The following is a 17,063-nucleotide window of genomic DNA, read 5'->3' as shown; positions in this document are numbered from 1 at the left end:
AAGCTTACTAAAAGTTTTTAGAATTAAACCTTTTTATTTCTCAAGTAGTACATCTGCTATGAAAATGAGGACAATGCTAGAAAGAGAACCACAGTTTTGTAGAAAAACTGAAGTCACAATTAAGACCCGAATAAAAACCAAGCACGTACATCTTACCACGTTTTTCGTCCTTTCGTACGTTCTCCTTGATTAGCTTTTTTAATTTTACTCGTTCCGATTTTGAAACGCTTCTACATTTGTCCCAAAAACTGTCGAGCTTATCCTTTCTTAATACCATTTTAATAGTTTCTGATTTGTTCGATTTTACAATAAAATACGTACCCTATCACGAGTTTATTTAATCGAATTATTTTTGAAATGATTTTGTAATCTATGTGTATGCGTTTAATAAAAAATTACGTATTCCAAGTAAAGTCTGGGGTTTACCTTTTACCGCTTCTCTATCATAAAGTCTAGTTTTATAAAAAAAACTAAGCAAACATTGTCTCAAATACACCTAAATAAACAGAAAATTGCTGGAATTGCGTGAAAATAATCAAACTCTCCAGAGTTTGTCTTCTAAATTATCTTTTAATTTTCGTACTGTCAAAAATACGAGCTCGTTCGGAATATAGAAAACTACTATCCACTTGAAAAAAAATTAGCAATTAGTAATCACGAAAACAATTTAAAAGCTATTGACCTAATACTGCCTAAGCAAATATTTGAAGCTTAACGACCATTCTCCATTTTCCTATCAGGAATGAAAGACATGGTAATAATCCTGACCCTGACCGATATCACGTTATAAACGAATCCCATTTATTCATAAATCTAGTTATTCCCAGAACAAATACTCACCATTGACACATGATAAAACACACCGAACTCCGTGAAACATATCATTCAATCAAGTTTTTGCCGATTCTAAGATGGATACCCTGCATTTACGAAGAAACCTTTCCCTACATAATTATACATCCGAGAACTTGCTATTATTTTATTATTTAAAAAATTAATATGATTAAATATATATTTAACACTATTGATAAAAGTAGGTAAATGAACTCTAACCTTGAAGGCAGTAAGGAACGTCGCGGGATCAGAGGGGGTCCGGGCCGAGGACGCCTGATTGGTGGCCCCGTAACTCAACTGATGCTGATAGTTGGAAAGGATCTTTTTGTGAGCACTGGCCTGAGCTCTATAAGCTGATACTGATAACTTCATTTCTTCGTGTTCCCGGTAAAGGGTCCGATTCTCCCAATGCTCCAACCAGGGTACATTCTCGTTCCTTCGTGGTAAACGTTAAGTCTTTTTAAGAGATCGGCACCCGCGGCCGGACAGCTACGATGAAAATCCCTCGGAAAAGGAATGAAAGCGGGTCAGCTACCGCGTTCGACTAGTTATCCGCTTTTCCCGCCTTCGATTTCAGCCGATTTCCCGGTCTATCGTAGTTGTTTACTTTTATTTTCACGAGTTCCCTTCGTTCGATATCCTTATCTCAAACTCCGCCCACGATTTCGTTTCAATTCTTGGTAGTTTTCCCCAGGTCTCTTTCCCTTTTGTATCTGACTTCGACTGACTTCGACTAAACAGACAATCGTCGTTAAGCGGTACTCCAATCTTGTTCCTTCGCTTTGGAATTCATTGTTTCGTTAAACATCAAGATCTAAAAAGGAAGTAGCTAACTCTCGCTTTAAAAAGCTTGTAATATGGGCGTACGATACAAAGAGGCTTTACGGGGATAATTCGCCGAGAAATTTTCTTCCCTTTCGATGATCGTGGGATTTATATCTTCTTAACGGATCGGTTGTTACGAATTTTCTCGATGTCACGGGAAAAGGGGTACGGAACGGCGAGATGTTTCTCTCTATTCGTTTGTGGACGATGATTTCCCGCGAGAGAGGCGAATACGAGGATACGTGACTCTTCGGCTTGCCTTGTCCCTTTCGCGCGCTCTCTTCTCACGTTTCGACGGCTACTCTCAATATATTTGTCCGATCGAATGGAATAGTTTTACAACCGAAGGCTTTCGAAGGTGAGCAGATTCAACACACCTAGCTAGCACGATCGAGGAGTAAATCCTTTTAGGAACCGTATGAAGGATTAAACATCTTACAATGGAAGAAAGGGTATCGATCGTAGGAATAATCCTTCTTTCGTTTACCAGTCTACGTTCGTTTTCTTACCCAGTTACGAGCAGTTTAACGTTCCTCCCAAGCTGTCGTAAATTCACCGTTTCGCCAAGAACAAACTCGCTCCCCGCTGGACTTTTTCTAATTGAAGCTTCCCTCCATCAGGATTCCCTGTAGCGTAAACAGACCGACTATTCACGGTCTAATTTCAAATCTTCTAAACTCTTTCAACGATCAACGTCTCATATTCTATATAATGTTCTACCGATAATACGAGCAACATACATCGAAGGCAGATCGGGTATTAATTTCTCGTCATCTATTCACATGGAACATCCCCATCTTCGACGAAGGAACTAAACACCCTTGGATTTCTCGTCTCTCTATCAAAAATTAGAATTTCATTAATTCACTAACAACGATTATAAGTCATAGGAATAACGAACATTTGTAATGTCGCTCGATTATTCGCCCCTTGAACGCCTTCTTTCTACTTCTTTTTATTCGTCGTCGACTCAAGCTATAAGGCCACGTGCCGTTGTTCATTAAAAGTCGAACGCGCAGGACGCCACGAGTAAAACGTGTTCCCACAATCAAGAGACCGTGACAAGGATATCTACGTCCCTTTATCGTCCCCTCGTCGTGTATCTCTTCGTTCGGATGACTTCCACGTACTTCGCAGCTCTGCTCCCTTCTAGCGTCCTGTGTGATCGATTCTATTCCAGCTACCGTGGCACCGAAATGCGAAAGAGATCGAGCATGATGTCCGACCAGTCCTCGAAAAACCATTGGATACTTCGAGCGGATCCTTGGGTCCAGGCAATGGAACTAGCTTTCCTCAATGATCCTTTAGTTCGCGTTTTTCTATGTTTCGATCTTGATCCTTCGATCGAACTCGACTCGCGACAACAAAGTCATTTCCTTGTGATATCGAAAGATTTGCAGGATTTACTCGTTCGAACGGTTATTTCTTATTCCTCGAGGTAACGTCTCAAACACTTTCACGATGAAACGAATTATTTCTTCAAAAGTATCCGGATCTTGATCGCAACACTTTGGGTCGTTGATCACAGCACGAACAACAAAGATTCACTAATACGACAACGCTGTACTCATTATAGGACAGAAGCCGTAAGAAGTAAAGGAACTTTCGATTATAGCACCGGACCAAATATTTTTCCAGTTGATTTCAGAATACGAAACGATCGTAGGCGATCACCTGGAAATAAGTGGAATTGTCACCATGTTGCGAAAAATCTGCTCGAACCGACGAAACACGTATCACCATTGGTAAAGAGCCTCTCGAACTCGAAGGCTTCGCGAACCGATGAGATTCGCAGCAACGGAACATTAAGACGCGTCTGTAGCCGTAACCGATCGATTCTGATGGCCTGATAAGGCAAAGCTTTAAACCGACGAACCATTACCAAACGGACCTACTTCCGAATCGATGCTCTGATCTTCGACATTGTCAGGACTCCGTATAATGGGTGTAAGGGATTAACGAAAGGATTAACAAACTCAGGATCATCGAAGGGTACGAGTCACGTACGAAACGAGACAGAGGGAGAGACACGTTGGCCACGTCAATTTGCTTTGCCAACAATAGACATTGGCACTCGATGGAAGATCAAAGCGTCGCGTGGTCAGTTGGAACGCGGCAAACGTCAGTGACTAACCCCGTAATCCGCTTAACCGAGGAAATTAGTCGTTCGCGGGCCGGAACATGGAAAATCGTTGTCGCAAACTTTTCCAATTGGTCCAGATTTGTTCTTCCTTACGCGGTTGTCTCGTCTATTTTTGATCGTCCGATCTTCTGTTTGTACGATCGGTTGAAACATAAACGATAGACGAGTAAATCAGTGAACAGAATTCGGTCGGACCGTTAGTAGACCGCAACGCGTTGCGTCCGTAGCTCGAGCATAACTGGATTACCGCTACCAACGACACCGTGCATCGAGACATCGACTAACCACCACGAGGTTCGGCCTGTTCGTTCTATATTCACCCTTCGCTTTAACTGGATTAAATATTATCATAAACTGCGCGCGACCGGGCGAACGTGCCACCTACGTGGATTCTGCCTCGCGTGATTCTAGTCCGCGCTTTCATCGCTCGTGTTACCGCTCGGTCTCCGATTCGTTCGTAAACGAATTTCACTTGTCCGTATGATTTGGGGATGAATAAATGTAACGTCAAAGGAGACTCGAAGACGGCCATCGCTTTACTCGAATTCGGTGGTTATTGGGTTATAGTTAATTGAATTTGAAGATTGGTGTAGAAATAATAGAATAATTATATTATAAATATATCTATATATTTGTAAAAACATAGAAGAAAAACTGAACATATAGGATTTTTCAAATTAGGCCTTTTCTAACAAATTGTGAGGATATAATTTACAAATGGCAATAAGAAAAATATATGTGTTATGTGAAAATTAACTCTATCTAGATGTTTCGTTATGAAATGAGTAATGAATATTGAATCTAATGTAACATGTATAATTAAATGTGCTTTGTCACAACATCACGAACAAATATTTTATTGTGCAATACATGTAAGAGATCGCGATTTATTATAAAATGTCTTTATTTCCCGTAATATTAAGCGTTTAACTATAAAAATACAATAAAAAAGTTGCAGCCAAAATTTGTACCGTATTTACTTTCTATTTTCACTTGAAAATTATGTCCGCAATTTATCAGAAAAACCGAGGACACCCCATGATATGGAATGCATGATATGGAAACTACAAAAATGATTCACATACATACATACTGATAGAAATCAGTAACGCGAAAACCAAAAGGTAAAACAAAGTTTTAAATGCGAAATTGAAACATATAATATAAACAAAACATTTTTAATTTAAGCAGACGATACGAAATTATCTCGCTTCTTTGAAATAAGTACTACGTATTCAGATCCACAAATACCACTATAAATGAAAGAAACAACCACCGATCGCACTATTATCCTTTGGTTACGTCCTATATCGACCCCCAAGTCGTAATATTCATTTTGTTTCAACCCTCTGAAGACAAGAATCGAAGAAATTCTCCTTCCCGATTGTGCACTTTCAACGAATCCGGATCACCATTTTTATGCGACGATAAAATGGAACCTCACAAAATCAACCTAAAAAAATATCGTTCCAACCTCCGGTGGAATAATTATTCTTTACGCTAAGATCCGTTGGAGGAACACAAAAGCATTGTTTGTTCAATTCCACGGTCCAAACCGCGACTCCCGATTCGTTTAACGATCACAATTATTTCCTAAGCAAGTACCTGCTTCTCATTTGGTAGCTTGGCTGACACTATAATGCATAAGCACACGGCGTACATGTAAATTGAAGTGCGACAGGACGAGAGAAAGAGGAAGAGAAAGAGTGAAAGTGAGAGGGAGGAGCAACCAGTAAGAAGCAGCATAACCTGCTCGTCAAATACGTCGCCCATTATACGTTGACTGCATTGCTGTCTCTCTCATCACTTTCCAGCCCTTTCCCGTCTTTCCAGCAACGCTCTTACACAAATACGAGCCTGACTGTCATTCGGCTTATCGATCATTCCAATTGGTCATTACGGAAGATCGAGAGGGACAGTAAGCACGGACCATCGAGCGGAACCACCCTTTTATTTTCCTATCGCCCTATCGTTTCACCAGCAAGGAATATTTCGCGTAAACGTTGGATATTGTTTTGTCAAATAGCGTTTTTAAAAAATATGGAAGCCGTACTTCGCAAGGACTAAATTTTGGACTAAATTTGTAACTTCCAATTTTAAGATTTCCAAGATTTGAAATATCGAAACTGTCGCTAAGTAATTTTTATTGGAGAAAAAAGAATAGTGATAATACTACGAGTGCAGGTTGAGAAATTAATTTTAAAAGATGTTGAGGATTAAGTCATGTGTAAACTATTGATAGAGAAAAATAAAAAAAATAACGTCACCTTAAGTTGAGGCGTATAATGAGAGATTTAGAATGCGACAAGAGGAATAAATGCGTTACAAACAAAGTTGCAACATAATTCGTAAAAATACGACATATAGAAAAATCTCGTAATATAATTTTATGGAACGGGTAGAATCGTAAATCGAATTGAAAAACGAGGATATTAATGTGCAAAATATACATATGATCAACCGCTAAAAAATGAGGAGCCTACAAAGAAATGTGCGTAATACGTTTACTACAAACAACACGCACATGTATCTAGGTTCGATCTTTAACGTTAAAGAGTCAAAAAGACACGTTGTCGGAAGGCCAACAGCTCGGAGAATCTTTTGTCAGCACTTCTCTTTTCATTAACCCTTTTCCTTTGACTTTTATCTTATCTTCCTTTTCGCCCGTACGCGTTAGTAGAGTCACGCAAACAACAAAGAAACCACTTTGAGGATAACGAGAACTTCTCGAATCCGATATAGAGACGCGAAGCAATCGAACATCATGTTTAAGGTGATAAAAGCACCGTCGAACTAATCCAAATATAGCATTGTTCCGCTTCCTCGGTCTATTTCTCTCCTTAAGGACGAGTCGAGCTGCGGACGCCTGTATTTCTGGACGGTTCTCATAAATGAATTACGCGATTTCAAATCGGGTCGACTGGAATTGTGCAAGAAGGTCAGAGCTTTTCTCGTTAACCGAACAATCGTCATCACGCGACGAGGCTTTATTAGAACGGCATTCCTTCTTCGAGTGCTTCCTTCCGCGAAGTAAAACGAACGTCACTCGAGCGAACGGCTAATTACGTTCATTAAAAAACACGTTGTTTCCTCCGATATTCTCGAAACGAAAATAAATATACTATGAAGTAAATCCAACCTTCACCTATACCATCGGAACTTCTACTTACTTTAATCGCACAACAAACTTAGCGTTTCTTTCGTGAACGAAAACGAGATCAAACACTATTGTACGCGATATCGATCTACAATTGGCGTCCGGCCGAATGGATTGCTACCGATTTCGACTAGTAAATCACTGATGAAACGACATCGACAATAAGTCGATAATTCCTTCACCTTCCAACGTGTAGAATATCTTGCGACAAACGATATGCTTCTGGTCGTTCACAGACACACAACACCCTATCCATAGTTCCTCTGGAAGAAAGGATCAGCCGATCAGCCCTTCAACGACGATCTTCAAACCGACACGACCGACCAACATATGCCAGTCATCGAAATGCAATTCGTCGTGATGACCGAACTAAAGCAAACTAAACCAAATCGATATCGAACCGTGTACGATCGCGAGTTCGAGTTCTTCTTAGCAGTCAGCTGATGAGCGCAGCTTCTCGATGATCGACGGCACCAGAGTCACCCACCAATAGAACTATCACCCGCGACAAGGCACGTAAAAATACCGTTACGATATCGCGTTGATACGATCGATTTAGCAATCGGCCGATCTGGAGGTATCATCGAAGGATACCGGTCGCGTTTCCGCACGCACGTGTTACTCGGCCCCACGAAAGTCACTAGGAGGCAAGTAGCAACCCCCGCCAACCGTGGAGGACGGAGGGTGTGAGACAGGATGCCGGAACGTCTGACGATGGGAGGGATGATGGTTTGGTAGGGAGGGAGGTTGTAGTGGGAGCGTGAGAAAGAGGGGCGAAAAACGGTGAGGGGTAAAGAGTGGAGTGGTACAGAAGGACGACCCGCAGGTTTCGCGTTATCATTACCACCATAGCGCTCGGGATTCCTCCCTACTTTGTTCCAGCCTGCAGAACCCCACCACGTATCCACATCTACGGATTAAAAGCCGAAATCCTTCCCCTATCACCCCCGCTCTGTGTCCCGTTTACGTGGCGTTCGTGTGGTGTTCGTCGGTCGTGGGGATGCTGCGCAGTCTCTGGACCGTATATATACCGTGCAACACCGAACGGACTTTCTGCGATATAGCCTGCTGCCGCTTCCTGCCCTGGCGAGGCGCTATGCGAACCCGAAATGCAATTTGACCAAGGGGGAGCAGAGTGGAGCAAGAGAACCACGGTCGAGGATGGATCGTATACGTTTTTGACGGAAGTTCCTTATCGAGATACGATGAGGATGATCCATCGGATAGTATTGACGAATCGTATTGGTACTGACGAACAGATAGCTTTTTCGACCAGATAACGTGCGATTTCCTTTTTTTTCTTTTTTCTTTTTGGAAGGTAATAACGTGAAATTGTTGTTGAAAGAAATAGAGATTCTTGTCATTATTAGTGGGGAACAATGAGACTGATCTGATCGAAGTAATTATTGATGAACTATTTCTGTCGCTGACTTGTGTGATAGATTTCTACAAAAGTTATTATTCGGACAGCTGTTTTGTACTTTGACAAAACTATGTATAAGTCTAATTACAATAAGTAATAAGTTATTCATTTATATTTATTAGCGACGCATGATTATCGTAACTGTGACACGTTACCCTTCTGTTTGATTTCTAATGATTGAATGAACAATGTAGAATCTTGAGGAAAGAATATGATGCTGAAAACGGTTGATCGCATGATTCTTCGTATCTTTGTTGTACATTTCATTCATTTCTATTTTAAATATGGATCTTGAAAAAGAGATCGGTAATAACGATAAAATAGTATTTAGTAAGATAAAAAATAGAGATGTACAAATATACGAGTGTATATCCTTGTTTTTTGAACCCACAAGTTTACCGAATTTTAAATATACCATGCTCGATATCAAGTTTTTTATCTAAAGGATAATTTAAAGGTGAATTAATTTCTAAATAAAAACCATTTCATTTCCAAATTTAATGAGGAATTAACCATTTGCTGGAAAATCGCTGTAATGGAGTGTACAGATTTTTCAAATGTACCGAACTTCATTTTGTTACCCGTAATAATATAAATCTTACATACATTTTAGTTACAATTTAAACATTGACCAACATTATTACCTTGTTTACAATGAAAACGGAGAACGGTTTTTTATGTTTCTCAATGTCATAACATATTCATGAAAATTCGATAAATATTGTAACACCAAAGTAAACAATTTAATATGGATATATTTCGATGAATAGTAATAAATTAAAAACATATCAAAGTACAATTACAAAGAGTATCGAACATCATATATCGCATAAAGTATATTTAGTAAATTGTGAATAATCATCATAATATAAGCTAATCAATATAACTGGAGTAAGATATTTAACTTTCAATTGACACTAATCTGCCACTTCATACGATATGCCTCACACAAATTATGAACACATAAATGAACAAATCACTTGTATAAAAAGCTAAATCACTAAACTTAAACAACTTGCTTTATGATGCAAATGAATGTGTAACAAACGTTTCCTGCAATTGGTTTCCATCTACTTCAATTTATTATTTCACAAATTAAAAAATAATAAATAATAATCGAAACATTTTATTAAATATAGCAAATATATTAAAATATATTAAAAATACACATAGGGATACTCTTTTTACATTATATGCCTTAAGTATCTATTCTCGCATATTCTTATGTCATGCCTTTATAGAATTTCAATTATATATCCCTCCATTGACTTATATGTTTAAAAAGTAATAAATAAAATATTCATTGTTATTTATTGTATTTCACCTGTATTGTTGTAGAAGACGACTTATAATTGATGCAGTAATATATAACAACAAGCCCAAGTTGTAATTTTCAGTTCAAAATGGAAAATTTGTTGTTGGTATGGGCTACGGTGTTTTGGCGGAAGCAACACACAGCGTCCTCTATATTTTCTGGCTACAAATATATTATACAAAAAAACTATCCTTTGTAATTTATAAAAATGTTCTACATGAAAACACTCTTTCAACCAGTGGTATCATAATACGACTGAAAAAGTACATATTGTAAAAATGTAAAATTCTACATTTTTCAATTAAAAGATGTTCTATTTTATGCCTGATTTGTAATTTCAGAGGAAAACTCAGTTTCAATTCGAATCACTACTATACTGAATCGATAACGTCCCATGCGACATGAAAATGATATGGGGGGTCAGATGACCTCTATGGATAGTCTCCAAAACATAGAACACGAAACAGCATCGAGTATCACGTCTATTGTGTACCTCCTCGATAACTTCACGTTCTGAAATGCCGACCTGGAAAAAGATCAGTGTGTTTCTTACATCCTCTATAACTTGCGACGGCAAATATTGGAATTACATATTGTATCAACTCAATCGTCGGAAAAAACAAAGCCAAACACGTATAAACATAAGGGAAGTACCTAATGAATTCTTTAATGATTCACAGAAGGATTAATTCGTATTAAAATTAGTAAATAATTAATGTTTGTATGTATTTGAGATATTATTGAAAATTCATATATATAAGTAATACTTCACCTAGATGTTAATAAATTTGTACTAATTTATTGGATCTTTAAAAAAACAGCTGAGAGGAAGACATATTAGACACAAAAAAATATCAAATTATTAAATGAAAGATGTGATGGAACTATATTGGGGACTATTGATAATTACCACCCTCTTTACCTATATTAAGTGATTCAAGAACATATTTCCCTCCAATTTTTGTAGAAGAATTTGAACATTTTATAAACATAACGTTATTTAAAAGGACACAATCATTTATCAGCACAGATATAACTATACAGAAATAAGTAACTGAAACAAACGCGATAAAAAATATAGCAGCACTGTGTTTTGAAATGAATTCAATAAAAATCATTACATCTGAGCAAAGAAAATTTTATTTCAAATATTTACAAATCACAACTTTACAAACTTAATTAAAAGTTATTGTCTTTCTAATTCGACTTCAAATACGTTAAAGAATGAAAAATTCTAATATCCAAGACTCTTTATTTATAATCAATAACACTAGGAAGAATCGCTGTGTCGTATTAGAATTCGCAAAGCTACAGAAAACAATCATTATATCACAATTAAAGTACAGGCCAAAATATTCTGTCACAGCTTTAATTCAAATCTAGTCTAGTCTTTAATTCAAATTTAGTCAAAAAAGCCTAAATTACTTTCCGATCCTAACTCAACAGATATTCAATTTTTCGAAATATTAATCAAAATCCACGATTTTCCTAATGAATATCACGATGGAATGATAGATATATTAGGCAAGAAAAACAAATACTAAGGTTATTAAAAATAAAGCAAATATACGCGAATAAAATAAATAAAATAAAGTATAACAAAGCATAGTGACAAAGTAGTAACAAGGGTGACTTCCTATGCTCTTAATGATCCAGAGGATCGTGTACCAATCTGGCTGGCTCTACCTACTTATGATTACAGACGTACCCGAAAGTATGCCATCTATGAGATAGGTAAGAGTACCTACCTATAATTACATATGAGTAGGATAATATAGGTAATGCAGATATCCTACCTATCCTATGTGGCATTACATTTAAAACATGACATGACAAGCACAGAAACATTGACTTCATAATTCACACACACGACACCTGGACGCTAGAGTTTGGCGCATCATTTTCACACTCTAATATACGTATCATTTTGGCGAAACCGACTGACCAAAGCCAGTAGCCGTTGCGTAAAACACGCAATGTGATAAACGTTGTATATCATGCAATTTGTTGCGATCAACGAACTATATATTGAAATAATAAATGAATTGAAGTAATATTTTAGCATAATCTTATATTAAAAACTATAGCAGACCTACGAGAAGATATAAAATCTATATATTTAAGAAGTAACTGTTGAACAACGGTGTACACTGGCAATTAAGTTGAGAAAATTTACCAAAAAATTCTTGCAAAATATTGGACTAAACATTAGCTTCCATATATTATTTAATATATATAATTTAATATATCGTTTAATAAAAAATAAAAAGCTCTTTCTCAAGTACTTCTCGTTTACTAAATAAAATAGTTAATTTAACGGAACATCCAAAGTTTTATTTCTTAAAGGATACATCCCGATTTTCCATGTTGCGTTGAACCGAAAAAATCTGCCTGATGAAGTCAAACAACGTTCTTTCGTTTCTTTATGATTTATTATATATACAGAACATTAAAACGATATCGAAACTGAAGAGATATTCCTTGATTTACCCCGATACTTGCAAGATAGAAGTAACTCTCGGATTTTATTGCCATCGTACAATGATTTAATGGTGTGATCAGCTGCAAGATTCGTTAAAATCAGCTGGTTGCGACATCTAAGCAATGACATCCTGTGATTCAGACACTTCATAGTAAAATAGCATTAGATCCCACGCCTTGTGGCAACACCGTGATTTCCGAAATCTGCAAACATTATTTTTATGAATACTAAAGTTAAATATTACCAGCATAATTAACAATGTGCACACAATATACAGATACGTCCAATGTCCAAATATGGAGAAGGGAATAAAAGAAAATATAAAGTAGGTAAAATAGTGGAACATAAATAAATAAAAAAGCAATAAAATGGAAGAGGAGCCAAAATAAACGAATGTATAGAAGACGTTATCTAACTCTACAGTTGTTATACAAATGATGTGAATTTATATAACGACAGAATTAATAATATTTCTCTATACAGATATTGTTCGAGTACCAAGACTCAAAAGGATCACAAAATCTACAGAAACGTGGAAACGAGAATAATATAAAGGACATTAAAATCAAGGGTTAAAATTTGAGACAATGATGTTGCTGAGAGATGTTACAGTGTGTATGGTTTTATGGATAAGCATCTTATCTGTACATACCTCTACCGATTTCGGTGTTCCCAGCGCGTAGATCACTGCTTCGGCGATGTTTAAATCTTTTAATAAAACATCTTGGGAGACATTCAAGAAATTATAAATCCGTTTTAACATATCCGTCCGAACAAATCCAGGGCTAATGGTCTATTTAAATATACAAATAAAACAATGTGAGAATTGTATATCCTTATAATACATGCATGACTACATTTTATCATTGAGAATTATATTAATAAAAGAAAAATCATAAACAATTCCATTGAGCCAATTTTAATTATAAAAGTAGAAACGTTATACATCAATCAATCAATCAATGGCTGATCGCATTCCAAATTCATTGTAAAGAGGATAATTTAAAAAGAGAATATCACTGACAACTCATTTGATTTCATTTTGAACAATTTTCCTAAATATTGAAAAGGTAATTGTTTCGAGCAATCAAATTAACGTTATTAGAAAAATGTAATAAGTTGCACTATTAATGAATGAACTTTTATTTTCGTTGATTGTAATAATTTTAAATGGAACGATGCATAATCATGAAATATTAGTTCACTTTAAATATCCTTCCATCTTTACAGGACTTAAATCTCAGTCTTTGCGTACCGAACAAAGGTAGCATTATATAATATTGTATACATATGTAAATAATGAGCTCTTACCGTTATTTTGATTTTCAGTCTGGCCATCGATACTTCGTGACGGAGTTCTATCCCTAGAGCCTTTAGACCACATTTACTAGGACCATACATGCCCATCGGTATGCACAAAGCTTCAGGATATAATGCGGCTATGCTACAAATATAGCGACATAATTAAAAATGTCAAAATTCAGCTGAGTGTGCAAAATTAGCATAATATCTTCATCCTGGATTTTAATAACACTTTTTTACGTTCTTCCTTCTATCAGGCAAACAACGGAAAAGTAATAACAAAGGAACAGTAGAATTCCAATGACTTCGCAGAAGAATAAAATAGCCATAATTATTAAAAGAAAGATGTTTGCTTAAAGTTACATCGCGTTAAAGGAGCAAATGTGATAACATATCCTTTATTTTTATGGTTTTTGATGTTGAGCTCACATCGACGAAAATTATATCGGTTGAGTGGTTTATGGAATATAAAAATATAAAGACGCAGTGCAACACCTGCATATTGTCGAATTTATTCGATAAATGAGATCTTAGTTTAGTAAATCGGTCTATATCTGTATGAAATACAAACATTATTTATTTATTCCGGCTTTACATTGTATTAAAAATAAACTTTTCCTCGTTTTCTTTGTGTCTGATAGGTCTATTATAGCTTTTTAAAATTCTAAGTATTATATGGACAAAGTATCTCTCGAATTTAATTAAAGTTCATTCTAAAATAAAACAAATATTTTCTGACAACCCATACTTGACATTATTTAATGATTTAAGTAGTTGTAATTAAGCAAATATATACAATATAAATATAAAAATATATTAAACAAAAACGTTATTGCCACGAATAGAGTTTGTTTTGTAGTGTTCGATATAAGAGTTATGTGTCTTGCTATGAATCATTTTATTATGAAAACTAAAACTATATATTTAGATTAAAAAAAAAAAAAAAATAAAATTGCAAAGAATGAAGAGGAAGACAGGGTAATAAATATTTTCAAGCGAAACAATGATTTTATAAATTATTAAGGGAATAAATATAAGATGTAATAATTACTCGGAGATATTAATTATATGACCACTAGTGTCGCGTTTTTTCATAGAATTCATTACTTCTCGTGCAAGAATTGCTGGAGCTATCAAGTTGGTATTAATGACGTTTTGAATTTCGTCGGCTTCTGAGTCTGTAACAGAATGTTTATAGTTAGATCTTACAAATACAAATATACATATTATTATGTATCCAAGTTACAGTAAAACTTATTTTGAACCACTTGTTTGTAAAATGGAGGGATTTTTTATATATTACGCGTATTATATACGTGTCATTAATCATTTTTATTTCCCCAGGCTTTCTGAGCTGTTAAATTTCATACCCTTTTTAGAATTAGTAGTTTCTCTGGAGTTCTACCTTGATATGATTTGATCTATAATTTATATCATCTGATGACTATCTCTAACGCTGTGAATACTTTAAAATGCGTGAAAATGACATTTGTGGAGATACCGTCTTCTTATAAATATCGCACTTTCGTCCTTTAATGTCACAAATTATTGATTTATCAATACCGCAAGACGCTACTATTATCATTGTATGTGTAATTTTATCTCTGTTTAATTAATACTTCACGTTTCACCCGAACTCATAAGACGATAACCTGAGAAGAAATCTCAACACTTAACAAGGGTAAAGCTGAGTTTAAAATTATAAAGCATTTTTAACATAGCATAAGTTGCAGTCGTCAGTAAAATATCAAGGCCAATTTATAGATAACAATTTATCCAAATTTATCACTTAGAAATTGTAACGACTGAGATTAACGTATCTTGGAAAATCAAAGATTCCTATTTGTTTTGTTTGTACGTTTGAACTTCCGATCCAACAAAACAAATATGCCTCTTCGTCGTACCATGGTACGCTTTCAACAGTAAACCGGTAACTCTAACTTAATGACGTTAACTTAATAAATCAAGATCATTCAGAAAAATGTTTGTATTCACTCGGGCTATTATATTAATGGCAAAGCTAAATTGATTTTTTAGAAATTACTCACATAACTGACTTCTCAGATAATTCTAACGAATTCTGAGACACTAATTGCACATAAATGGTATTTATCCAATGAAAGCTTTCCTACTACAGATAGTGGTTTGCTACAGCAAAATCCTGGATACAAATATTATTCAGCCATCTGGTCACAAATGACTGGCATTAAACGAATCCAGAATATTGTAATCATTTTACACCTTCAGCACAATAAGTGTATAACCCATGATTACTGGCAATACTTGAGAAGAAAAAAGATTACAGGAAAAGAAAATGCAAATACAAGCATGTTCGTAAAGCATCATAGATTGATATCAATAAATATTTTACCCATGACATATGAGAGACTGAAGAGGCCAGCATTATTCACTAGAATGTCAGCGCCACCAAACTTTTCCTCGATCCATTTGAGCGTTCTAAGTATTTGACCTTCTTCCGTTATATCGCACTCGATCGGAAAAAATTTATGCTCTCCAATTACTTCGGCAACTTCCACGAGCTTATCCATTCTTCTTGCTAAACCAATCACTTTAATGCCATATTTAGTCAATTCTTTCGATATCGCGAGACCAATTCCTCCGCTCGCGCCGGTCACAATTGCGACTTTTCCTATCCAAAAATTCATCGCTCGTATTACCGTGGTGCAAAGTAACTGCGCGTGGAATACTTTTCCGCTATAAGAAGGATTTCAGACTCTTGCCCCTACCAATCAGCGGCCTCTTGAGACGTCCCGTGGCGAGTAACGCGTATTTACATACGCGTGGAAACGTATATGTAATGACTTGCTATTTACAGAGTGCCCAGATGCAACGAGTTAAATATCTCAAAACACAAAATGAAAAATACGGAAGAATGTTTCGGATGAAAGTTATAAAGAAGCTGATGGTGTAATCATGAGAATTCTGAGAAAAATCGCGATTATATTTCTTTCATATATTCATTATTGCGTGATTTGCATTTATAATCACAACCAATACAAAATTAAGAACAGTGCAAAAAGTGGCTGTCTATTCCATATGATCTCGAAAACCTATTCTACACAAGTGGTCGTTACATGTGTTTGTTTATACCAGCTAACTTCTGTTTACCGAATTCAAAACGTACAAGATAATGACGACTCATTACGAATTGGTTATTATGATCACATTGGTAGTTTTTGTGTTACAAACGCGTTCCATATTTATTTTAACCGAAGACGGACGATACCTATTATTATCCGAGAAGGACGGATACATGTTGTTACTTTGTAACGAAAGCTTTATTTGAAATCTTGGATAATGGATCGTACATGTAACTCCATCATAATATTTAATTAAGAGTAACTAAAATATTTTGTCGGCCGGTCAAATTGACCGCTCGCGATAGGCAAGGCAGAACACAATTTTTTCTTAGAAAAGAAAAAAGCAAACTAAAAGTAACTATCGAAAAATATATTGTATTCATGTTTTAGGAAAAGTCAGAAATTAAGATGGGATATTATAACGTTTAAATATGGTGTTACGTCCGGTGACTCTTTACGTTCGAGGCGGCTACCAGCTGTG

At 35.9% G+C, this 17,063-nt stretch overlaps 3 protein-coding genes across 7 annotated transcripts in view; 1 reads left to right on the top strand and 2 right to left on the bottom strand.

Moving 5' to 3' along the window:
* Window positions 1-7,587, bottom strand: part of LOC138186730 (uncharacterized) — a 205,949-nt gene extending 198,362 nt beyond the window's left edge. For 2 of the 5 annotated variants that reach the window (XM_069126862.1, XM_069126878.1), the window contains exons 1-2: window positions 6,973-7,587; window positions 1,054-3,333 (exon numbers count right to left, since the gene is read on the bottom strand). In XM_069126862.1, the coding sequence (XP_068982963.1) occupies window positions 1,054-1,206 (153 nt within the window). In that variant the 5' untranslated portion in view covers window positions 1,207-3,333; window positions 6,973-7,587. Of the gene's footprint in view, window positions 1-1,053; window positions 3,334-6,972 lie in introns of those variants that run through there. The other 3 variants (XM_069126869.1, XM_069126895.1, XM_069126887.1) reach the window with 3 other exon arrangements.
* Fkbp59 (FK506-binding protein 59kD) overlaps window positions 1-17,063 on the top strand; it is a 172,689-nt gene that overhangs the window by 97,204 nt on the left and 58,422 nt on the right. The gene's annotated exons all lie outside the window — the stretch shown is intronic.
* On the bottom strand, window positions 12,108-16,589 carry LOC138189235 (farnesol dehydrogenase-like). The gene is made up of 5 exons (XM_069131366.1): window positions 15,853-16,589; window positions 14,533-14,659; window positions 13,491-13,623; window positions 12,832-12,972; window positions 12,108-12,382 (listed from the first exon to the last, which is right to left on the bottom strand). Exons 1-5 carry the CDS (start codon window positions 16,145-16,147, stop codon window positions 12,326-12,328), a joined length of 753 nt encoding a protein of 250 aa, XP_068987467.1. The 5' UTR covers window positions 16,148-16,589; the 3' UTR covers window positions 12,108-12,325.

The sequence above is a fragment of the Bombus flavifrons genome, chromosome 2 (assembly GCF_040668555.2).
Source record: "Bombus flavifrons isolate JBK064 chromosome 2, iyBomFlav1_principal, whole genome shotgun sequence".
Lineage (NCBI taxonomy): Eukaryota > Metazoa > Arthropoda > Insecta > Hymenoptera > Apidae > Bombus > Bombus flavifrons.
Note: the sequence above shows the minus strand (reverse complement) of the source record. Positions and strands in the feature narration are given on the sequence as shown.

Bases quoted from the DNA above. Each gene is read 5' to 3' on its own strand.
- LOC138189235 (XM_069131366.1), bottom strand. From the start codon at position 16,147: ATGAATTTTTGGATAGGAAAAGTCGCAATTGTGACCGGCGCGAGCGGA. The intron at 13,624-14,532 runs GTAATTATTACA...CTATATTTGTAG, and splicing joins CATATAATTAATATCTCCGA to CATAGCCGCATTATATCCTG. The intron at 12,973-13,490 runs GTAAGAGCTCAT...ATATTTAAATAG, and splicing joins GACTGAAAATCAAAATAACG to ACCATTAGCCCTGGATTTGT.